Below are 24,578 nucleotides of genomic sequence, written 5' to 3' on the forward strand. Positions count from 1 at the left end.
GTAGTGGGTAGGAGAGACAGGAAACTCTAACAAGCTGCCAATGAAATACAAAAGGCAGCTGGCTTGCATATTGGAAGTGACCAGGTGAAGTTGTGCTAGGGAATCACACCATAATAACACACTTGACTCCTGGGGGACCTGGGGAAAACAAGACCTTTTAAATGTGATGAGCAATTTCTCCACATTGAGACAAACTTCAGTAAGCCTACCTGAAAATCTCATAGCCACGTTACCTGGCTTCTGAAGTACAGATGCCCTAGACAGCAACACCTTTACTGTCAGCGCTGGCGTTTCTTGGCATCCAGTGGCTCCTTCTGCCCTTATGATCTCACCTGAAGCCTGAGGTTGGGATTAATGACAGATCATTGATAACTCTGGCACAAGTCTGTGGCACTTATGTTGCAACTTAAGCCTCTAAGGGCTCAGCCTACTTCCTCCTCCTTGGTCCTTGCCCTCCCTCAGACACTGGAAAGAAATAGCCTGGATTGTTCTAAGCTGGCAAGAGGAACACTCGCTTTGATGAGGAAACTCTGTGCCCTAGAGTCTCTCGAGGACTGGTGAACCTGGATTCTATTTCCAGCATACTTCTTTCTGACCATCTCCACTGTGGAAACAAGAAATGGGAAATATTTTCCCTTTCTTTTAAAACTATGTTTTGCTGAGGTATAAATTACATGCAAAAAAAATCATGGATCTTAAGTGTGTAGAACTCAAATTATTCTGATAAAATCATGTGTCTCTATAACCTATAAACCAGAAAAACAGAATATTTATTCACATTACTCCAGAAAATTCCTTTGGGCTCATTCTTGTGAATTCCACTGCTCCAAGAAAACATTTGATTTTTTCCATCAAATAACCACACAGTATATATTTATATCATGTTATATATGAATTTATAATTTATTATATTAGTAGATTCATTGTTTGTGTATCTGGGCTCTTTCACTCAACAATGTGTTTTGAGTGTGCTTCGTAGCTGAGTGGTACTTGAATATGTCATGTTTGGTTAATACATTCCTTGTTACCCGAGACTGCTTGTTTGTTCCGGCCACCCAGACTCCTGAAATAATCACACAGAAATCTGTGTTAATTGCAATACTGTTTGGCCAATAGCTTAAGTGCATTTTTATCTAACGCTTACATCTTAATCTATTTCTATTACTTTATATCTTATTATGAGGCTTGTGGCCTACGAGCAAGGTTCCGACTGGCGGTTTGCATCTTTCTCCTCTGGTGGCTACATGGCTTCTCACTGACTCCACCTTCTTTCTCCCAGCATTCAGTTTAGTTTTTCTACCCTGGTCTACTTTGCCCCATCACAGGCCAAAGCAGTTTCTTTATCCATTAACCAATAAAAGCAACACATATACAGAAAGACTTCCCACATCAATTCCTGTTCAAAATTTCCTGAGATATTTCCAGCTAGGGGTTCCACTGAATAAATGAAAGTTGAACACACTAAAATTTCTGGGAACATAAATATTCACTTTGCATAAATAGATACCTTAAAATGGAATTCATGCACTGACAGAAGGTGTATGTGAGTTTTCAAAAGCTATTGCACCATTTTCGAAAGTAAACTTCTCTTTTTAAAGCAAGGATTTGTTCATAACACAACTAAGCAGTGTGCCCCACTGTGGTCACCCTCCAGCCAGGTGTTTATGAGGGGTTACAGAGCATGAACCTGCCTGACACGATGTTACCCTAAAGTGCATGGTTCATGTGAGGGTCATCCAGCTCTTGTCTCTCTGTGAGACTTGAAGAATATGCAATGATGGAATTTCATTGATCTAGAAAAATCCTATGATTAAAACCTAAATCCCGTGATTCACTTATCTATCCCTTCTGCTTCCTATCATTGTCGGCTTCTGGTCCTTTATCTTTCTGAGTCTTTTTCTAGAATGTGATTATAGATGATAGAAGATAGATAGATGGTAGACAGATGATAGAGAAATAGATAATAGATAGATGGACTGATTGATAGATAGGTGATTGATCAATGGATAGGTAGATGATGATGATGAAGATAGATAGATAGATAGATAGATAGATAGATAGATAGATAGATAGATAGATAGATAGATAATGTTATGCCCAAAGTACAGATCTCCAAATTACAACCACAAGACCGTATCCAACACAAGAGCAAAGAGCCTTTGTTGCAAGTTAACTTGGGTCCCTCCCTCTGTTTGAAATGACAGTGGCAGCAACAGCAGCAACAGCAACAGCAACCAAACCAAAAGAGACCCCAAGAGGTGTGGGGAGAGGGGTTATAGATGGGAAGGCTCGGAGAATTCCAAGTCTGCAAGGCTTGGGATCAGCTGCCTACTCTGGGCTACGGTCAGAAAAAGGTCATGGTACATCTCTAGGCTAGGGGTTGGGGTTATACTTCTCTAGACTCCTATGGGGAGTCATGCCTCCAGACTAGAGGTTACTACTTTCCTACTCAGAGACTGGTTGGTTTTTCCTGCTCAAGGATTGGTTGGTTTTATATGTGTGGGGGGCAGGGGGAGGGTTGGGGTGGAAGGGATGGCTCTGATTTTTAGGGCCAAACTGTGTTTTTTTCCTCTGGTTCTTTTTAGCTTTTTGGCTCCATTTTTTTAACAGGTTAAGATTCTAGAGGCGAAGTGTGTTCCAGGGGCTCTGGTTTCAGACTCAGGGTGTTTTTCTCTGCCTCTAGGTTTAGGTACAAAGTGTTTTTTTCACTGGCTCAGGTTTCAAATTCAAGTATGTTTCTTTCATTGGATGCTCATGGATTGTACTAGGGCTATGGATCACAGATCTGCTGGAGCCTGGGTAGATAGACAGACTGATTGATACAGGATAGATAGATAAACAGACAGATGATAGATAGATTGATTGATAGGTGGTAGGTAGGTAGGTAGATAAATAGGCAGACAGAAAGATTGATTAATTGATGATAGATAAATAGATGATAGATAGAAAAATTGATTGATTGAGTGATGATAGATAGATTGATAGATGATAGACAGACAGAAAGATTGATTGATTGATTGATAATAGATAAATAGATGATAGATAGATATTAGATGCTTCCAACCATAAACTTTTCAGATCAGTTATTTGCATTTAGTAATGTACATTTAAGTTGTCTTTGTGCATTTTCATGGATTAATAGCTTTTTTAAATCCAAAATAATATTAATTTCTTGATAGTATTCCACAGTCTGTCTGTCGGTCCTCTGCAGGACGGCAGGTAGTTTGGTATTCCACAGTCTGTCTGTCAGCCCTCTGCAGGATGGCAGGTAGTTTGGTATTCAGGAATATGGCTGGTTTAAACGTCCATGTGGAGGTTCTTGGATTGTCAGCTTTCAGCTCATTGTGTAAATGCCAGTGACCATGATTGCTATATTTCTGATGCAAGTATGTTTAACTTTGTCAGAAGCTACCAAAGTCTGTCCCAAAGTGACCGGTTGATTTTATATCTCACTGCCTTCAACCATGACTTCCTTTTGTTCACAGCACTGCCAGCACTGGGTGGTATCCGGGGTCTGGGTTTGGGCACCATTTGCCTAGCCCTGGTGATGTCCCATTTGCACTTCTCCGACATAATGTGATGAACAGCTCACCTATGGCTATTTGCCATCGGACTATGCATTATCAATTATGCATAATTGAGTGATGTGACTTCTATGCTCACTAACACATTTATATCCAAGCGACATTTTCTCTTATCACTGAGGTTTCTTTTAGACATCTTTGTACACTTTCTGCAACTGTCTGAATCCCTTTTCTTCCAATCTGCAGCTTGACTACTCATCTTCTTGGTGCTGTTCTTTATGGAATAGAGTTTAAATTTTAGTGAGGACTAGCTTACCAGCTACTTCTTTAATGGTTCTTTTACTATATCTACCAACACATCACCCAAGGTTGTCTGGGTTCTCTCCTTTGCTACCTGTAGGGATTCTATACTTTTCCACTTTACATTTTGTGCTATGAACAATTTGAGTTAAATTTGTGGAAAATTAAAGGTACCTAGGTTGTCGTTTTGTGAATGAATGTACAGTTGTTGCAGAACTCCCTGTTGTTTAGAAAGACTTCTTGCACCACTGGAGTGCCTTTGCGTCTTTGTCAGGGACCAGCTGTTAGACTTCTGTGGGGCTAGTGGGAAGCTCTGCGTTGTGGGTCATTTCCCGCCATTTCAATTCTTTCGCGTGCTGCATGGCCTTGAAGACTGTGGATTTGCAGTAAGAGTCATTCTTCTGCCTCAGTTCTTCTTTGACATTGGGCTGGGCTATTCTAGGCTCTTTACATCTGTGTAAAAACTTTTGAAAGCACTTTGACAATCTAAGCATAACATCCCACTGCGAGTTTGAGATTGCCTTGAATCTATAAAGCTATTTGAGGGAGGGGCTGGAAGGGCCTTGCTGAAGCACAGGAGTGCTCCAGCACATTTTTTTCAAGACTACTTTCAAAGGACACAGTCTCAGTTCAGAACCATGGCGAGTTCTTTGTAGCAGCCTTGTACCCCTTGTCCTTCTGTCTTCTAATTCATGGCTGTCGTACATCATGACCATCGTCGTTTCATGAAAACATTACAAACACATTGGAGACATAGTAGCCATTATAATTTTGAGCAGACTGTGTTGGATCAACGAAAAAGAAAAACACGAAAGCTTTCCTTTTCCTTTGTTTATTCCTTCTCCATGTTCATTCTTCCTTTAATGAAGGTCTGATTCTGACCTCTGCAGTACTCCTACTCAATGAAGAACTCTGAAATGCTTCTTCCAGGGCAGGCCTGCTGGTAGCTCGTCCTGCCAATCTTGTTTGTCTAAGGAAATCTATTTCTCTCTTTCACTTTTTTCCAGTGCTGGGGATGGAGCCCAGGACTTGTATATGAGGGGCAAATACTGACCACCAACTGAGCCATATTCCCAGCATTTTAAAAGATTCTTCTATTTTGAGACAGGATCTTACCAAGTTTCCAAAGCCACTCTGAACTTGCTGTGTAGCCCCAGCTGACTTCAAATTAGCAACCCTCCTCCATTGGGCTGATTAGTGATGGACTTACAGATGTGAGACACCATACCCGACTGTCTTTCACTTTTGTAGAGAAGGTTTAAAAAAATACAGAATTTCTATGTTAATGGGGTTTGTTTCCTTAGTGTTGACTGTCTCGAGCCACTCTCTTCCTGACCCATGGGGAAGGAGTTCTCTGCAGATGCCACATGTCTGATTATTGTTCTTTATTTCTTGGTAGGTCATCTGCTTTTTCTCTCTGGCTTCTCCCAAAGCTTTCCTCTTTATCATTAATGTTCTGAAGTGTGAAGTGAGTGCATTGTGTTCCTGTGTCTGTGATTTGGTAGCTGACATTAATTTTATGAAAGGCTTGTTATTATTGACTCTGGGGGGGGTTGTCTTTATTTGTTTGTTTGTTTTTGGTTTCTTCTGTCCATTCCTCTAACCCTGTTTTCTAGTATTCCCACTCACATGGGTTACACCTACACAGCCTATCCTCACAAGCAAGGTTTATTATCTTCAGTCCCATTTTCTCCTGGGCCTCTCCTCTGTGCGTGTGCCTTTCAGTTTCATTGGGTTTTATCATTATGGTCTCATTCCAGAGCACCCTAATCAAAGAATTTGTAAACATGCCCTGGAGCATCCCCCTTTTCATTACAGTAGAACACTGTTTCTTAGCCTCTCTTGTTTCCCTTCTATCAGATCAATTAGGCTTGCCTGGACCCTCAGCAAAATCAGTTGTGATTTAATCCCTTCTCCAAAGAGAGGCAAGCAGTTAAGAATTAAACTCTGATAAAGTTTCTAAAACAGTTCTTTTCTGCTCCCCCTGCTGGAGGCATGAGGGGATTTTTTTTCCAGCCTTCCGTACACAGACTTGGTAGAGCCCCTAGAGGTAAGACTCACTAAAGCAAGTCTGTTTCCTCAGCCTGAGTTGCCTCATGGTCCTGAGCTGCCTGTCTGTCAAGTGCCCTTTTGATCTTCCTCCTGGTGGCGCTCTCTACCTCAGCAAATTAAAAATCTCTATCATCGTCTGTCTGTCTCTCCCTTCTGGGAGACAGCATTTTGCTCCATAGGCTCAATTTTCTGTTGAGTGAGGAGGGATTGCTGCCTTTCGTGTGTTCAGCTTCGCGTAAATACCTACAGGTGTGCATGGGTGGACAAGGCCCTCACAGTTGAAAGGTCATTAGAAACTGGGGCTTGGGACAGTCTTTGGAATGGGGGCAGTGACTGTCATTCCCCCAACTTCACCACCGCAGAATCATCTGTCTCTTGCTCTGGTTTGTCATCTAGTTTACAGCATGTACTTCAAACTGCTATGCAGCCTGGGCCAACTTTATTAGCACTGCTGTGTGTAGCACAGATCTCCGTTGCTTCGGGTTACCTCTGTAAGCTCCACTTTCTAGATTTCATTGGTCTGAATCAGAAGTCACAGTTAATTGTCACTTAGGAGGAGTGTAGGGTTGGGTCTCTCATTAAAATACCCTTGGATGCCGTGTCTCAGTCCAGGGCTCTCTACATGCCCCATGTTAAGTTCTGTTTGCCAGTTCTACTGTAAACCAGGACTGATGTTAAGCTCAGTGGGGTGTACCTTTTATGTCTCAGGCTCACACAGCCCTCTTTTTATGGACTGTGCAAGGAATACTGATAAACACTGCAGTAAATGGTCCCATTGCATGGAGGAAGAGAGTCACCGTGTGGCATGCTGATGCCACGCGCCAACAGGCCCGATCACATTCATTGACTGCTAGTGATCCTTCCCAGGCCTCTGGGGAGCAGCTCCACCCCGATAATGATGATACGGGACTCTCCAGAGAAAGACATGTATTGACCCGAGTCTCCAGCCTTGCCATAGTGCATCAACAAACAGGGGAGAGGGGAGGGAGAGGATTTGAAATTGGGGGAAGCAGAATAATGAAACAGTATTCCACAATTTGATATAAGTAGAAATCTCAGATACTCTGAAAGAATTTGTACAGCAAAACTGATCAAAAGCTGTGCTGGTTGACTTTGGGCCCTGACCATACAAGCCAGGAATTGTAGTCACAGCTACTGAAATGCTGTAGATGACAAAACTTCATGGCTTTTGTCCATGCTGGAGTTCAATGACACTTCTACATGGTGGTCCTACTAGACATAAGCAGGGTGCTCCTGCAGCTGTGGGGATTGTAGTGACTGGATTCAAAGGAGAACAAGATCCCCTCTTCTAATGCATCAGACCTATTGATTCCTAAATGTCCCACAAGCATGTTGACTCTTAAAATACTTAAATTTGAGTCAATTGATTAAGTCTTTGACACCTACAAACCTTTTTGAAGGAATGGACTTCGTGGGTGTTACTTTCCAAGTCAAAATAGCTGCATCAGTGTTATTGAGGCAGACACTTGGATGGTTTTCTTCATGGGATCTACCTAGGGAAGAGAGATGTTCCACCCACTCCCAACGACATAGCTGGGCCTCTGTTCATACTTGGAAAGAACGGATTGTTCTGCACAATAGAGTTCCACAGCCTTAAGGTCACAACAATAAAGTGCCTACAACAAACACTGCTGGAAGCACCGACTCACCAGCCCACACCCCTCATGACTTTGGCTCACAGCACTCTATCCAGGGTCTACTTTAACAGCCTTCACCTCTGAAGGCTCACTGCACGGCTTCCCAGGCATCCTTAAATGGGATTTATTTTAGACATTCACTTGTTCATGAGTGCAAGGGAGCTCACCTAAGAGGGAATGCCAGCGCCACACGCAGAGGCCCTGGCATCTCAGGTAAATCACCAGTGTTACCTGGTGAACTGTGAAGTACTACATCCCTGACACTGACACGAAATGCCTGTTGACTCTCTTGGTACCCATGATGTTAGAAAATCCCAGCATCTTTCAGGCCTTTTGGAATTCTGTGCCAATAGAGTCTTTATTTACCAACCTCAGTTGAACCCATTTGCCCATCTAGCTGTTCCTTACCAATCAGACTGTCCTAAGTAGCCCCCCACTTTAACACAGGGCGCTAAATCTACCCTGGTATGACTCTGGACACTCCCCTTTGTGCCTTGCAGAGACTGCCTCCCTGCGTGCCTCCCGGGACCTGTGGACCACCCATGGTGCCACTCCCCCTTTCAGAGTCCTCCCTGGAAATCAACAAAGAAACCAAGCACACCTGGACAGGACCCACCTTGAGGGGTCTTAGGTGATCATAGACCTGGAGAAAACCATTCTACTTGGAGGCTTATATTATAAAAGCATTTTATTGAACACACTCTGGAGAAAGTTAGAACAAGAAGTAAGGTGGATTTCAGGGTAAGAATTCTGTTTTGATGGCTGCCATTCTGGAAAACTTTGGATATCTGTGTCATCGAAGACCAGCTATAGGTACCTAAAAACTGACTTGCAGCACAATGTAGAACTGTGGCATGGGAGGCCAGAGGTTGGGAATCATTGCCTCCCAGGAACCAAAACCATGTGGTTTTGCAGTAGGCTTGGTCTAGACTACTCTCCAGAAAGAGTAGGCCTGGGTGACTGCCTAGAGGAAGCAATCTCCGTGGGCCTGGGGCTGCCCATGAGGGCCAGGGGCTTGCAGCAGCTCTTCTTAGCTCTTGAAGCTCCTCCGGGAGGAGGAGGTGGTGGAGACAAATTTGACACTGGAGCTGCTGCCCCCACCGCTGCCAAAGCCCATGCCCCGGCCACTGCTTGCACTGAAGCCAGAGCCCCCGACACTCAGCCCACCACCTAAACCAGCGCTCCCGCTGCTACTGGAGTAGTAACCTCCGCCACCTCCTCCCAGGCTGCTGCCAAGGCCACCGCCAAAGCCGGTGCCAATGCCAAAACCGCTGCCACCGCCAAAGCCCAGGCTGTTTCCTCCATAGCCAGAAGAGACACTGTTTGTGACAACAGCTGTGGAGAAAAGAGGAATGGGTGAGAAGGGTCTCTCAGATTTATTCCACACAGCTAACATGTTTGATCCTGCCTGAGTAGAGTGTATACCTGACCTTTTTACAAAGTAACAGAATGAGCAGGAGAACTAAATTATTCATTTGGGGTCCTTGACAGAAAAATGATGAAGCAAGAGACAAGGCATAGGGCCGGGTACTTGGTAGAGGCAAGTATTAAGAACAAAGCTCAACATGTATGAATCTTATAGGAGGTCAGGTGGAGCTGCGTCACCTCATGTCCCTGCCTTGCTGTCCCCCACCACCTGCTGCTCACTGTCTGGTAATCATTTATTGGCATGGGGGAATGTCTGGTATCTAGAAACAGCGGGCTTTGGAGTTGATCTAAGTTACTTACAGATGTTGACTGGTCCAACTCCTTCTCCACTCAGCCTGAAAGACAAAAAGTTGGGGTAAGACATCAAGGCTGTCATTGTCATGGTTAGGGTCACCCCAAAGCCAGGCCCCTGCATATCTCTAAATTCCTGTAAGTTAGAAAAGATCATGCTTTCTGGAAGGATTTGGACGGAGAAGAGGATGTGGCCCAGAGCCAGGCTGTCAAAGGAAGATTCTAATCTCACGTCCTCCACCCAGTTCACAGAAAGTGTGTGTAAGCAGGGGCGATGGTGATGTGGCAATGAGAAAAAGCAGGCTTTGCCATAGCACCCCGCGTTCCGCAGGGGACCTCGAGCCAGAAGGAAACTCACAGTTAGCAATGCCTGTGCCAGAAAAAATGAAGAACACACAGTAGTTTGAGAACCCAGAGGAAATGAGCTTCAGTCAGCTGGGGTAGTCGTGGGGTAGTGGGCATCCCAGTGGTGGAGGAGGACTAAAGATGACAAGGACTGTGGCAGGGACACCGAGGTCTAGAAAGGAGAATGAGCAGAGCAGAAGGAAGACACCGTGCAGGATACATCTGCTGGGGTACTTAGCCAATTGTGGAGGACAGAGCCCCCGAGGATGGAGTGGGGAGTCAGTCAAAGCCCGTGGTCCACCCATGGCAGACTGAAACGGGGGGGTGGGTGTTCGGTCGTTGTTTGTGCATCCACCACCCTCCATCACGCTCTCCTTTCCCATCTAAGGCGCACGCTGTCTGCCCACCTGCACTCCTCGCCCTCCAGCAGCTTCCTGTAGGTGGCGATCTCCACGTCCAGGGCCAGCTTGGTGTTCATGAGCTCCTGGTACTCGCGCAGCAGGCGGGCCATGTCCTGCTTGGCCTTCTGCAGGGCCTCCTCCAGCTCAGTCAACTTGTTCCTGGCATCTTTGAGCGCCAGCTCTCCACGCTGCTCTGCATCAGCAATGGCATTCTGAAGGTTTGCACACTGTGGAGATAAAAGGAGCAGTGGGGACACTTTGGTGGCTGAACTGTCATAACTGTCCGTTTCTGATAGTCTAAGTCAGATATACCAAACCTGGAGCTCTAGAAAGAACTAGCACATCCTGGATATTACAAGTGGTGAAATATGGCAGCATTGTGAATTGTTCCAGCTTAGGTGTACACATGCGTGCACGCATGTGTGTGTGTATGCATGCATAAGTGTGTGTTTGTGTACGTGTGTCAAATGCAAAACAAAAGATGTCTTCCTTCGTAAGTCCAGGACACCCTTTGTCCTCTTTTAATTTCTCCTTACCTGCTTCTTGACATTATCGATCTCAGATCTCAGCCTCTGGATCATCCGGTTCATCTCCGAGATCTCATGCTTGGTGTTTCTCAGGTCATCGCCATGCCGACCAGCTGTCTGTTGCAGCTCCTCATACTAATGTCACCAAAAGAGAAGGGAAATACAGTTAACACAGGGTGAAATATACTTCCCCCAAGTTCGCCGGCAGGAACTGTCGAGAGAGGTAAGTGGTGGAGTCCTCTGGGGTCTGGGACTGGTTTGGGCCTTTGCAAGACAGAGCTAATCTTAAGTAACTTCTTAAGAGTCTTGGTTCTCCTAAAGGTACTGCCATGAAACTCCGCCCAAGTTCCTGGGTTTTGTGGAAAACAGATAACTGGCTCCCCTGCAGTTTACTCCCAGTGTCCTCAGCAGTCCTGGGAGTCCTGTCTTTAGCACTGCTAGGACCTGGAATCCTAAACAATACCTCTAGACAGTCACAGCCTCGATATTCACCCAGGCACCCACCTTGGTCTGGTACCAGGACTCAGCCTCTGTTCGGCTGCGGTTGGCGATGTCCTCATACTGGGCCTTGACTTCGGCGATGATGCTGTCCAGGTCCAGGCTGCGGTTGTTGTCCATGGACAGCACCACGGACGTGTCTGAGACATGTGTCTGCATCTGGGACAGCTCCTAGAGGGACACTTGAAGTCAGTCATCTGATCCTGTTATTTAATGTGAGTTTCATTGAAATCTCCCATTTATTGTATCATAATAAAACACCCACAGGAGAAATTTAGGCTAATTGCTTACCGCATCAAAGAACATCTTCATGAAGTTGATCTCGTCCATCAGGGCATCGACCTTGGCCTCTAGTTCCACCTTGTTCATGTAGGCAGCATCCACATCCTAAGGAAATAGCGGTGGTGGCCATCAAACAACCCACACCTGCCTTAAATGGCTCCACCCCCAGGAGAGCACAGCCCAGGGCTATGGGTTCTCTTCACCACACGTACCTTCTTCAGCATGACAAATTCATTCTCAGCAGTGGTACGCTTATTGATCTCATCTTCATACCTGAAGGAAAAAGGGACAAGAAGCATTGGTGGGATGGTCAGGGCCAGGTAAAGGGTCTCTGTGCAGTCATGTGAACATGCTTCCACACTGGAAGGAGTCTGTTCACATCTCATGGACAGACAAGTGGGCCACCATGAGGCCTGGGCAAGTCCTTACCCTGTGAGGTGCCGCCTACCTACCAAATACTCATCTGGCATCACTACTGTTCACTTGGTTCAGCAATGATCCTGTCAGGAGTGGGGGTGTAGTTCAGTGACAGAGCGCATGCTTAGCGTGCAAGTGAGTTCACTCTCCAACACCACCAGGAGCACACAAAGAAATAAAACACTAGCAGCCCACGGAAGCAGGAGCCGAATGGTGGGGCTAGGGGAATTATTCTTGGAGCCACCTAGCTGGGTTCTGTCATCAGTTCCTCTTTAAACGCAAACTATCAAGGGCTATGCTTTGTGTTTTGAGGGCACTAGGAGGAGATCCCCAAAGAGGGAAGGTTCCAGGAAGGCCAGTTCACCGGGTGGTGCTAGGGGCACACACTGCTACCCAGGCAGATGGGTAAGTGCTCTGCAGCGGAGCCAAGCCTGGGACTGGAACTTTCTAGCAGAGGCTTGGAGCTTCGTCTTAGTGATGTAGTGTGCATGCTCCTCATCCGTGGGAAAGACAGACACCTCAGCCAAGCTACAGAGCAGATCTGGTGCAAGGGAGACCCGGGCCTCTCTTTCCATCACGCTGCAACTCACTTGTTCTTGAAGTCCTCCACCAGATCCTGCATGTTCCTCAGCTCTGCGTCCAGGCGGCCCCGCTCTCCCAGCACTCCATCCAGCTGCCTCCTGAGGTTGCTGATGTACTGCTCAAACAAAGGCTCCAGGTTCTGCCTCACGGTCTTGGTGCCCTGCTCCTGCAGCAGGGCCCACTTGGTGTCCAGGACCTTGTTCTGCTGTTCCAGGAAGCGCACCTGGAGGGGGCCGAGTGTGAGAGGGAGAAGTTTTAGCGTCTGTGACATTTCTACCAGTGTGCCACTTGTAACAGTGCCTGGCCTGTGACCTGTCAGGGACAGTCGGCATGGACCTTCTCAATATCCTCCCTCTAGGGAAGGTGGCTCCCTCATGCAGGGCAAAGAGAGCCCAGTAGTGACTGGCTGGAGTGTGGTCCAATTCACGGGGGCTGAAAAGGCTCCCAGACTGCCTGCCCTAGAGACACCTCAGCCTCTATGCAATCTGGTTATCAGAGGGCTGAGCTCATCTCAGTGCACCGGAATCAGACACCCTGATGGGGTACCTTCTGGAGGAGAGGAACTCTGACCGTGATTCCCAGCAGCTATCTAACTGCAGAGGGGACAATGTCAGGACAGAGTCACCTAGAGACAATGGCAGTGACTAAGCAAAGCCTAGAGCATCTTCCCTCCACTGCTGTCTTTGGCATTCACTCTGGATTCTACTCCTGCTTATCTGGCCTGGGCAGAACCACGTCTCACCTTGTCGATGAAGGAGGCAAACTTGTTGTTGAGGGTCTTGATCTGCTCGCGCTCCTCAGTCCTCACCCGCTGGATGGTAGGGTCGATTTGCAGGTTCAGAGGGGTGAGGAGGTTCTGGTTAACTGTGACCTCTTGGATGCCTCCAGGGGGGCACACGGGGAAACCAGCGCCCCCGTAGCCACCACCAAAGCCAGCTCCACCACCGAAGCCAAAGCCACTACCAGCTCCACCACCAAAGCCAAATCCACTGCCGGCTCCTCCTCCAAAGCCGAAGCCTCCTCCAGCACCAGCACCAAATCGGTTCCTGAAGCTGCCACCGCCAGAGCTGAATGATATCCTTTTGGAGCCCCCCACATTGTACAGGCTCCGGCTGCCATAGCCACCTGCTCCATAAGCACCCCCAAGGCTGACCCTGCCACCACCACCACCACCACTGCGGGACACCGAGCTGAAGCTGGTACGAGAGACAGACGGGGTGATGGCAGAGGCGGCGCTGAAAGAGCGGCTGCCCCCACTTCGGAAGGACACACTCGACTGGCGAGACATGATGGTTGTCCCTGAAGGAGCAAGAGCACTGGGCGCTGGGAGTGGGGAGGTGCTGGCAAGGTCGGCGCTCAACAGGACGCTGTGGGTGGCTCTGTTACTTAGGACCTTCAAGGCCCCTTTTTATCCACCTTAGAAGTGGGCTGGGCAGCAGAGCTGTCGAGCTGTGAATGATTAGTGGGCTGGGCATGCCCGGGGGGTAACTGTGAGCTCACCCAACACACCTGCACAGCGGTGTGGGGCGAAATGCTCCTCCCGGCAGCCTCTGCTCAGTAAGAAATAACCCTTCCTTGCAGCGCTGGTATCCTGGCAGTGTGTTGGGGGTGCTGCCAACTGTCTCTTGTCACCACAGGATCTGGGTGCTGTGTATAGCCTAGAAGGATGCCAGGAAATAAGGGACATTCGGCCATGGCTGCTGACCTAGAGATCCTTACAGAATTAGTGACTGTCCACTGCCCCAGCCTGGTTCCTGCTGCCTTACTAGTTTAGGGGATCAGGGACATTAGCTGGGCAGAGTGGGTTTCTCATCTGCCAATTATCTGCTCTTCTAACACTTGGCTGTGTAACCAGGGCTGCAGAGACCTGAGCTCTTGCAAGGCAATCTATGGCTTCACATTTTGGGTAATGTTCCCGAGAAGTGGGGTCCACTCCTTCACTGCACTGTGCTTTTTTTAAGAGAGGTTCATTTACCCCAGATACCACGAGGCAGATTCCCCTGCAAGATTCAGGCCAGAAAGATCCCTCAAGCCCTCAGCTTAAAAGCCAGAGGACCTAGGCCCTCTCACCCGGGCTGTTCACCATTGAGTTCTCTTTAAGGCCAGACCCGTCCTCCACAGTTCCTCCTAATTCAGCTTTCCGTGTGTGCCCTTGCTGTTCTTTCTCCCGCGCAGGCCCATGTGGGAACTTAAAAAACCAGCAAACCCCACTTAATCCTTTACAAAAAAAAGTCTTGATACTGGACTGGCAGCCATGTCTCTCTTTGTGGGGAGCTGCTCTGCTAGCTTCCCTGGTACCCCCCCAAGCTCTGTTCCAGCAAGTTCTCAGTTATTCCACCAGGGAAGAAGTGAGTCATTGTATCTGTTGATACAGGCTGAAGGCCGCCGCAAACACATACCTGCAGGAGTTTCTAATCTCTCCAGGAACATGTTGAGAATCGGCAGGCCTGTTATAACGGGGAACCACCCTGTTCCAAGCAGAGGGAACTGCTGTGTTTCCTCTCCCTTCAGCCCAAAGCTTCCTTCACGGCCAAAGGCATGGAAAATGGAATTTTAAGTCTGCAGACTGACTGCCAGAGAGACTAGACAGAGCAAGTTGGTGGGACCAGGCAGCTGGCACAGTAGCCTGCCAAAGCGTGCTGGTATCACCTGTAGCTCCATATGAAGGAAAGGGGGTTCGGATTCTAGCAAATGTCTGTCCCAAGCTGTGCCCTTGTCATTCTGGCTCAGGATTTGAGTGGGATCCCCTCTCTGACCCCTCCCAAAGAAGAGCAGGGCTCTTGGCCCCTGCTTGTCTGAAGCAGCGGGAGCAGTGAGAACTGCTGAGAGGCCATGTTCTCAAGAGATCAGGAATTAGACAAAGGAATCTCTACACCAGGACTAACGCTGCCTGGAGGAAGCCAAGGCTGTGGAAAATAATTCTTGAGAGCCGAGGGTCTGTTGAGATGGTGATGGCTCACCAGGGGCTGGACTGAGAAGCCTGCTAATAGGTGATCCTGCAACACTTACTGGCCAAGCTGGCCTGGCAGGCCATGGGCAACAGGCTTCGGTGTCTCTCTGCCTGGAGGGTCTCTGAGACCCTCAAAGACTATGCCAGTGTTACCCGTTGTGGTGTTTTAGAGAGCAGATGTGAATGTCCTGAAACACTGGGGGCCTTCATCCCTGAGAAGAACGGCTCTAAGCTTGTGGCAGGAGTCTGGGGTATCTGAGCATGAAAACCACCACCAAGAAAAGTCCCACCCTCCACACAGCATTGGCTACTGTCCTCACTGCCTGCAGAAAGAGGCACACCTCCAGAAACATGGGTGCATTCTCTTTCCCCACTCAGTCTTCACTGGCTGTGAAGGAAGGCTTGCCAGGAAAGGAGTGCATTGTGGCTGCTCTGAGAATTGCTACGGAAGTCACACTCAGGCCCAGGGACCAGCAACCAGAGTCTAAGCAGGGTGTGTCGGGGGGGCCTCACAAGAGACGAAGTGGGAGTCTCTGTGGTAGGGAGAGTGGACCTACCCACTTCACCAGACCCCTCGGGTATAAGTGAAACCTGTGGAGAGGCAGGCACCAGCCCCTCTGCGGAGTGAGAGACCCACCCCAACTTGGAATCCCTGTGGGCAGGAAGAGCAGGATCACACTGAGTCCTGGACTCTCCCGCAGGGCACTCCCAGGACGTGGTCAGACAAGTCACTTAGTCTCTGCTTTCATTATCCAACCCCATGCAGGGCTGAGGGGTCCCCAGCAGCTGGCCTTCCTGTCAGAGGGGTGAGTCACAGACAGCTCCTCTCACTTCTGTCCTGGTGAACAGAGACCGTGGGCCCGTTTTGTGAACAGAGACCACCTCACAGATTCATGGGTGAGAAAGAAGTAAATTCACAACACCTTCCCAGAATCCTCTCCTCAGAGCCAACACTCTTAACAGAAAATAGTAAAATTAAATTAAGTTTAAAACAATGGTTTTGCACATGTCTGCCAGGGCACATCAAGGGTACAGACCCCAAAGCCAGAGGCATCTCATCAGCTTCCCTTTGAACACTGCAACCATTTGCTGGCTTAATTTGGCAGATATAGGGTCCTCTCCATCAAATCCTTCCTCAGGTCTCTGTGTGACCCCTTTCCATGCCTATTCTGAGTTTCAGAGACCTGACCACCTAGTTCCATCTTTGGGACCATGTCTATAGGGCAACACTTTTTGTCTTCTTCGGACAGGACACCTAGGGACAGAGCGATGCCTCTTCATGCTATGGACCTCCTTCTGCTCCTTCCTCTCCCATACAACCCTCAACAAGCTGCAGCCCTTCAAGGCCCCACATCCTGCTCTAGCCCCAGGGAAGAAGGCAAGCAACGATGCCTTCATCTTTGCCCTTCTTCCCTTGAGTGTTCTGCACAAAAACGTGGGGAGGATGGCTGAGGCATGAGTCACACAGTCATCGGGCTGTGGTTGGCAGTCCCATCCAGGAGCCTGGAGCCAGATTCATAGGGTAGGGAAGGGCAGATGGATCAGTGAGCCAGCCCGAGACAACGCTTCACAAAGCCTAGCCGCAGGGAGGAATTGAGGGAAGAAATTTCCTGCCTCCACCCAAAGCTATGGGGTCCTCCCCCTTCAGCTCTGTGACCACTGTGGGTCTCAGTTGGACTGCAAGGGCACAACTAGTGTGTGTGTGTGTGTGTGTGTGTGTGTGTGTGTGTTACTGGCTGTAAAGTTGGGAAGTTTGGGACATAGCCCCCAACAACACAACCATGGCTGCCTGATGAGGCTAGGAACTACGTCAGATTGTCAAGGACTCTCAGACCTGAGTCTGAGAAGAAGCCTAGGTAGAAAATGCAAATGTCCAGAAATAAAGCTTGTTTGAGCTTGGAAGTCCAGATGTCATGCCTAGAGTCAGGGTCACAAATGAGTCTTGACCCTGAGTGTTGAATTCTCTTATTTAAGTCTTTACACAAATCATGACCTCACTCGGGGACCACATCTTGCCCCTAATATAATAACCCTTAAAATTTTCTGGAGCTCTGGACATGCTGCCCAGCCTCTCACTCCACAGACTCGGAGGAAACAAACGTGAGTTTGTTGGAACTGAGATTTTAAAGCTGAGTTGGCCGGGGTAAGCAGGAAGGGTGGGGTAATGCATGGGGGCTGTGGGGAGCAGTCTTGGCCCTGTCCCTCAGATTTAGCAGGCGATTGGCACTCGCAGACTAGAGCTGTAGAACTGATCTCCCAGAGTCTCTCCAACAGGCCCCTGCAAGCCTCGGGATGCTCTTCCTTCACTTCAAGGGTGTTTTGCCAGTGGCGTGCATACCAAGTCTTTGAAAATCCCCCTTGCTTGATTGAAACTGCAGGCTGAAAATCAACAAATACTTTAATTAATCAGGGAGGCTAAAAACGGATATACCTGCCCAGCAAGAACCTTTGGGCTTTGCCTTCCCACAATGGGAAGGTTCTCCTTTGTAGTCAGAGAGGAATCGCCAGGTTCTGGAAGGGTCCTGCACACATTTGTGCATCTAGAAATAATGTTTCCATTTGTTTGTTTTTGTTTTGTTTTTAAAAATTTCTGCACATTTTCTCTGTCCTCGCAGTGGACAGGAGCATTCCTTGCGGAGTTAGCCACCTCTACAGCGAAGAGGCAGGGCTGTACTGCCTGGGTGCCAGCCTGCATCCCTCTCCGTCAGAGCCATCGAGGAGAGCCCCTTCATGCCCCCAACCTGCACACACTCCTTTCCATCTGCCCCTTTCTTCTCCTTCTGCAGAAGCCACACTGAGAAGTGGAGTATGGGAGCTCCCTTCTCGGGGCCTCCACCTGACTTGTCCCAAGAATCAAGGTGCAGAGAGGGCTTTGTCCCCAACCTTTCCTTGACTTAGCATGAGCAATAGACAGAGGTTGATTCAGCACAGGGATATTTCCACAGTCAAGAAAGGAAATCTAGCCACAGCCAGAAACAATCCCTTTCCTCAGCTGCCCTCACACTGGAGTTCAATCTTCGAGGCTTACTGACCCTTTGCTGTCCCCAGTCCTACCCCCCATACACCCTCAGTTCCTTTCAAACATTCCACTTCTGACCTTGCTTTCCCACGTGCCAAGGGTTAGCAAACCAGGTAAGGTTTTACACAAAGAACCCAAGAAAAGAGAGGCAGGAAGACTGGCAGCAACCCCTGAATGGTGGCTCCTTCAACACGTGTGGTTTTGAGCCACTGCGGAGTATCAGGCAATGGGTACTGTCAGACCCTTTGACTTGGTTGTGTGTCTCTGGAAGTCCCCGGCTTCTTCCAGATGCTGTGTAAGCCCAGGGGTGAGCCTCCACCTTGGATCTTCTTTCCAAGCCCAGGCTGGTATCCCAGGGCACGTGTACAGGGAGATAGTTAATTTTTACTGTTATCTTCATTAATGAGAGACTTCTAGAAAACCAGTAAAACACAGCTGGATGTGTCTGTAAGGGTGTTCCCAGAGAAGAGTGGCATGCAGGTCAGTGAACTAACTGTGAAAGGCTCACCCTGTAAGTAGCCTGGGGACCGGGCAGAGTGAAAGGCAGAAGAGGAGGAACTCAACCCCAGCTCTTCTCTTTGCTGCTGCTACTGGTTTTGGATGCCAGACTGCAGATTGTTTGGCCTCTGGATACAGACTTAGACCATGGCTGGGTAGAATGGCTTGGAGCCTTCAGTCTGGAACTGGGGCTGCATCATTGCCCTCTCTATTTTTATTTTTAGGCTTCTATTTTCTTAGACTGAGAAACTTTTTCTTGCTCTGGCTGTCCCACTTGCAGATGGCTATTGTAGGTCTGCGCAGGTACTGCTCATGCAAGTTATTCAATAAAATAATTTCATAACTGCATGCATATGTATGCCTGTAGGTGTGTGAATGTGCATGTGTGCATATGCTTCTGTATGTGTGTACGCATGTGTATACCTCTGAGTGTGTGCATGTATACGAGTGTGTATATTTATGCATGACTGTGCATGTGTGTGCATGTCTCTGCATGTGTGTGTACATACATATGTATACTTTTGTATATGTGTATGTGCATGCATGTGTATGATTTTGTGTGTGTGTGTGTGTGTGTGTGTGCAGGGGCATGTTATTGTTCTGTTCCTCTACAGAAGCATAATTAATACAGTCAGTGACATGGCTGACCATGCAAAGGTTGGGCAACAGCATCTTGCCTGAGCGGTTTTCACGGGGAAAATGTCCCCCGATGGTTCAACGCCTGACTTCAGCAAGTGTACATTGATCCCCCACACAGACGCTGTCAGAGTTGGTTCCCTTCAGAGAACTACTTTCTGCCTATGTAGGTAGAGGGTTGTCTGTTAATGACCACAAGTGACAATAATTTTAGTGCTGTGTTCCTCTCCCCTGTCTAAATCTCATGGCCTTCTGACACTAGGGAAGGGTGACTAAAATCAGCTCCTGGGATTTGCCACACCAGACACCATGTCCTGCTAGTCCTTGGGCATTGCTGATCACAGAGAAGATGGGAAACCTTTTCTGTCCACCTCCACCTGTCCCCTTACTTCAGCTGATGCCTGATGCTGAGGACCATACTTCCACGTCTCCCCTCTCTCCAGCTGATGCCTGATGCTGAGGACCACACCTCCGCGTCTCGCCTCTCTCCAGCTGATGCTGAGGACCACACCTCCACGTCTCCCCTCTCTCCAGCTGATGCCTGATGCTGAGGACCACACCTCCGCATCTCGCCTCTCTCTCCAGCTGATGCAGAGAACCACAGATCCACCTGTCCCCTCTCTCCAGCTGATGCCAAGGGCCACAGCTCCACATCTACCCTCACTTTAGCTGATACAGAGGACCACAGTTCTCCACACTCAGAACCTATAGCTCCTCTGCCAGCATGAGGTACTTCTCAAGGGCACTCAAGAGTCCTCCCACCATTCACAAATTTCTGGGTTCCCAGGGCCCTAGAGCCTGCACTCCCTAGCTCTTAGGAGCCAGCCACATCCTGATCTAGGGCTACTGATGCCCCTCATCGCGTTAGAAAAGCAGTTAATGCTGAATGATGATACAACCCTCCATACTTGCCTTTCCCCCTCTCCCGCTCCCCTTCCATATCCTCCCAAAACTCAGCTCTCCTGGGTCAAACCCTAGACAACTTTTCTTGCAGCTTCTTCCGGATGAGCAACAAATGTACGATGATCACCTGACAGGCACCTCTCTGAAGCCCCGACTTTCCACAGTCCTCCAAAAGCTCAGATCATAGGAAGGGCTGTGCCTCAGTTGGACTTTGTGGTTAAGTGGAAGAAAATAACAGCCACATTTAGATAATACTGACACCAGACAGGGTGCTGACCCAGCAATCCACATCCACTTATCTAACCTTCTCAAGCTCAGGAGGCAGGCCTACTGCTGTCTCTATTTTACATATTGGAAACTGCTGCCCAGCAAGGGTGAGTAGCTGCTAAGTGACTTCCCTATGGGTTCACCCAGTTATGACCCTGAAAGTCCTGTCTTCACCACTGAGGACACTCAGGTTGTTGATACATGACCATGCCGTGGTTGTGTGACTTGTCCAGGGGGCCATCCATATCCCTAAGAAGTTAGTGTGCCTCAGCATCACCAGAAACCCATGAGTGAGATAAGGGATGGATTTCGAGGAGCCCCCTCCTCTTTTTAACTTCCAGAGGTTGGGGAGGGGTATCTGGGATGCTGGGTGAGGCTTCCAGGAGATGAATCTTGTATTCTATGACATATCCAGGGGCTAAGCCTGCCTCGAACACAGGGGTCTCATCGAGATTGGCTGTTCCATGTGTGGTGCTACTTAGAGAGGAATCAATGTCGCTCATTCCGGTATGCCCACTGAGCCTAGCTTCCTCTCGACCCTTTGGTGATGATGGTTGTTGGATTATGACGAGGCACCTGGCACTATGCTAAGACTCACACACATTATCGCCAGACGTAACAACAACCTCTTATTTACCATCTATTCCTGAACCACACGAAGGGTTAGACTTAAGCAAGATCATGCTGCTACACAGTGTCAAGACAGGAACATAAATTAAGATCTGGATTCTAGAGTCTATGCTTTCCCTCAGACACAGAGCTGGCGCCGAGGAGACCCGGAAGATCCCTACACCACCTATGGATCACCATCAACAGCCTGACACCAAAGCCACCTTAGGGACACATCCCACCTGAGCAAAAACATTGTGTCCTCCTGAGGACCAGTTGAGAGATGCATCTGCCATGCCAGCACCTCTACCTGAGCAGATTGGCTCTTTAAGCCCAAGACATACCCAGGAAGAAGTCCTAGGGCCCCACTGGGTCAACATGACTAAAATGGCCCTGCAAGATGAGGTGTCCCAGCTTTCTAACATGTGAAAGCAGCTTTGACCCATCAGGATTCCCAGGCAGGTCTCTGTGTGCCCAGGAGGGAACAGAAGCCCCATTCACATGGCATTCCCCACTCTCACCCTGCCTTGTGTCTCCGACATTCCACCTGCCTGGGAATACCAACCGGTTTCCACCTACGCATCACGCTCCTCCTCCAGTCTGCCCCAGAAGGGACAGGACTAGAGAGACACCAGCAGCCACAGGTGCCTTGAAGACAAATAGCCAGACTTGTTTAGCCCTCCCGGGCAGTCTCCAGCCTCCAGCTGACCTGGACACTCCAAGAGCTAGGCCCCCTCACTTTGGCATCAGCCATCCCCTCCTTGTGAATTGGCACACCGCCCTCAGCGGAGAACAGTAACACGTTATGGTCTGCAAGGCTCAGACATAACATGACTCCATTGTTCTGCGTCTGGAAAATGATCTCACACTGACCCTGAGAACTGAGGTGATTCTCAGTCCCTCAGGGGAGTGGGGCTCTGGTTTGCCCAAGAGCTCTCGGTAGCTCCTTCTTCATCTTATTTTCAACTCCTCGTTCCTCTGGGCACACCTTCCTCACTGTCTCCTTGCCTCCTTTGGTTGGCAGAACAATAACCCCAAAGATGTCTGGCATCTGCCTGTGGAGCCTGTTAATAGGAGACAAAGGCTATGAGTGGAACTGAGGCTGCTGGTCCCAAAGGAGAGCGACTATCCTGCGTCACCCAGATGGGCAAAGCCATCCTCAGTGTCCCTGCATGTGGAAATGGGAAGTAGAAGAGGTTAGAGTCGCTGTGTGGAAAGAGCACAACACACTGTTGCTAGTTTGAAAGAAGGCACAGAGAAAACCACTGGCCAAGGCATGCATACAGTGAAGCTGGAAGGACCAGAGATTCCTCTGGAAGCTCCAGGGATGGGCAACCTTGCTAACAACTTGATTTTAGTCCAGCAACACCGACTTCAACTCAGGCCTCCAGGTCTGCGGCGTGATAGAGTTATGAAGCCACACCACTGAGTCTATAGAGGTTTGCTACAACAGGGACATCTCCAGACAAGATGCCACTTGTCTGATTCAGTTTCAGCGAAGACAGGGCAAGCCTAAACCCTTCACACTCAGGCTCTACTAACCCAACTTCATGGTCTTTTCCCTGGCTCTCTCTCAGCCCCACACACCCCTCCTCTTGCTGAATTCTGCCCTTCACTCTGCCCCCGAGAAAGTTGTCTTTCTCTCAGAACCCCACTTTTTCCCTCTAGGACTTGAGTAGGGTGACTAGGCAGTGCTGCTGTCTGCTGGGACTCCTATGCTGTACTGGGGCTCCTATGCTGTACTGGGGCTCCGTACATTGAGATTGGACCAGTGTATCCAATTAAAAGTCCTGAGTCCCTGTGTCTCCTATTGAGTTTCCCTCCAGACTCCTCCATAACCCTGAGAATCAGGAAGAGAGACCTGGAGGAAAACCCTGCCCTTTGCTACCATCTGAGGGGAGTGAACCAACCAGTCCAGGCCTCTCCATCCTGAATTCTTGCCTCATCTAGCCTGTTCTCACCTCATCTGCTTTCCTGATGTTTCCAGGAGATTGACCCCTTAGCACCCCAGTGGCTTTGTTCTCTGGCCAATTGAGTTGGTCTTCACTGTCCCCTACTTCCAGTACTCCATTACCTATTCTAGTGTGCTGTGCCAGCCCACCCAGGAAATATTCTCCTGCCCACCTATGTTCACCTCCTTCCTACCCCAGCGTTTACACATCTCCTTCTGACATCAGTCTTGGGGAGGGGGACCTGGGAGCAAGAAGAAGTCTCCATTGTTCGTGTCCCAGCCTAGAAGCTGAGCCCTGCTCCTCACTTGCAGGTCTCAGGCCTCGTCTCCCACCTGACCGGGAGTCCTCTCGCTAGCACTTTGGAAAGGGGTAGCCTGAAGAGCCAGGGTTAGTGACCAGGCTGGCTTAAAACCTCAGTTGAGATGAGCAGGTACACCTGCCTCGCAGTTAGGGAGGTGGCTGCCGAGCTTCTATAATTACACAACTGAGTGTCTGGAAACCGCAAATAGGCACTTAGACATGAATAACAGTCCTTAGAGGTGACGAGGTAAGTACAGAGAACACAGCTTCTGACCGGTCCAAACAGCAGGCAGCAGGAGGTTCAGCCAAGGTGCCAGTCAGGGGAGGAAGGAGGAGGGAGCTAAAGAGCCTGGGGAGCACCCACTTAGAGATGGACCCACTCTTATCAGCCCTCCTCCCCCGGCCAGAAGGCATGCCTGCAAAGTCCCACGTCCAGGCACCTGCCTCTGCAGAGTCCTGGGCCTTGCTTAGCCTTAACTGTCAGGATCCTGCAGCTTCTGCCATACTCAGTCCTCCCTTCTTTCTGGCCCCAGAGTCCTCAGTTTCTGTGGATGCCCTTCAGGCTCTCACAGCTTCAGTTTTGGTTCTGTATCCTCAGGTGCCAGACACGAGACAAGACAAAGGCGAGAGGACCTCCTGCCTGCCTTCCCAGCATGCACCACAGCGCGTGGGCTGGGTGGTGTAGGAAAGAAGAGTGGCCGCTGGCCACTCTAAGCAATACCAGGGGCCTCTCTGAGCCTAAATTCTTTAATTAACACGAAGAGGCATTAGTGAGGTTATGAAGCAGGCTTAAGCAGGAAATAGCTCCAGGACCAATCTCCACACCAGACACAGAGAAATTCCCCAGCAACAGTGGCTGGCACCATCCTACCTCAGCGGTCACTCCCATCTCCCTCTGCACCCCTTTCCTGAGCCATCCTGCTGGGGTTTGATACTCGGCACTTAGTCCAGGTATGGGAACCCCGCATCTGCACCCTGCGGGCAGCAGATCCTCTGATGTTCTCAGATGTTCTCTCCTCTCTGCCCCGGAGATCCCCATAACCCATTCTTGGGCCTATGAAGGTCTCCTTCCCCTTCAAGCTTTGTGCAAAGCACAAGTCCTTCCTGAGAGCAGCTCCAGGCTGAGAGCAGGGGAGAGC

General features: G+C 49.1%; 1 protein-coding gene across 1 annotated transcript; it reads right to left on the reverse strand.

The window, feature by feature from the left end:
* Positions 1-8,564: 8,564 nt before the first annotated feature.
* Positions 8,565-13,593, reverse strand: Krt5 (keratin 5). The gene is made up of 9 exons (XM_038341769.1): positions 13,048-13,593; positions 12,314-12,528; positions 11,519-11,579; positions 11,316-11,411; positions 11,031-11,195; positions 10,536-10,661; positions 10,006-10,226; positions 9,263-9,297; positions 8,565-8,869 (listed from the first exon to the last, which is right to left on the reverse strand). The coding sequence occupies exons 1-9, from the start codon at positions 13,591-13,593 to the stop codon at positions 8,565-8,567; spliced, it is 1,770 nt and encodes a 589-aa protein (XP_038197697.1).
* Between the last annotated feature and the right edge of the window lie 10,985 nt (positions 13,594-24,578).

Source organism: Arvicola amphibius, chromosome 9 (genome assembly GCF_903992535.2).
Source record: "Arvicola amphibius chromosome 9, mArvAmp1.2, whole genome shotgun sequence".
Lineage (NCBI taxonomy): Eukaryota > Metazoa > Chordata > Mammalia > Rodentia > Cricetidae > Arvicola > Arvicola amphibius.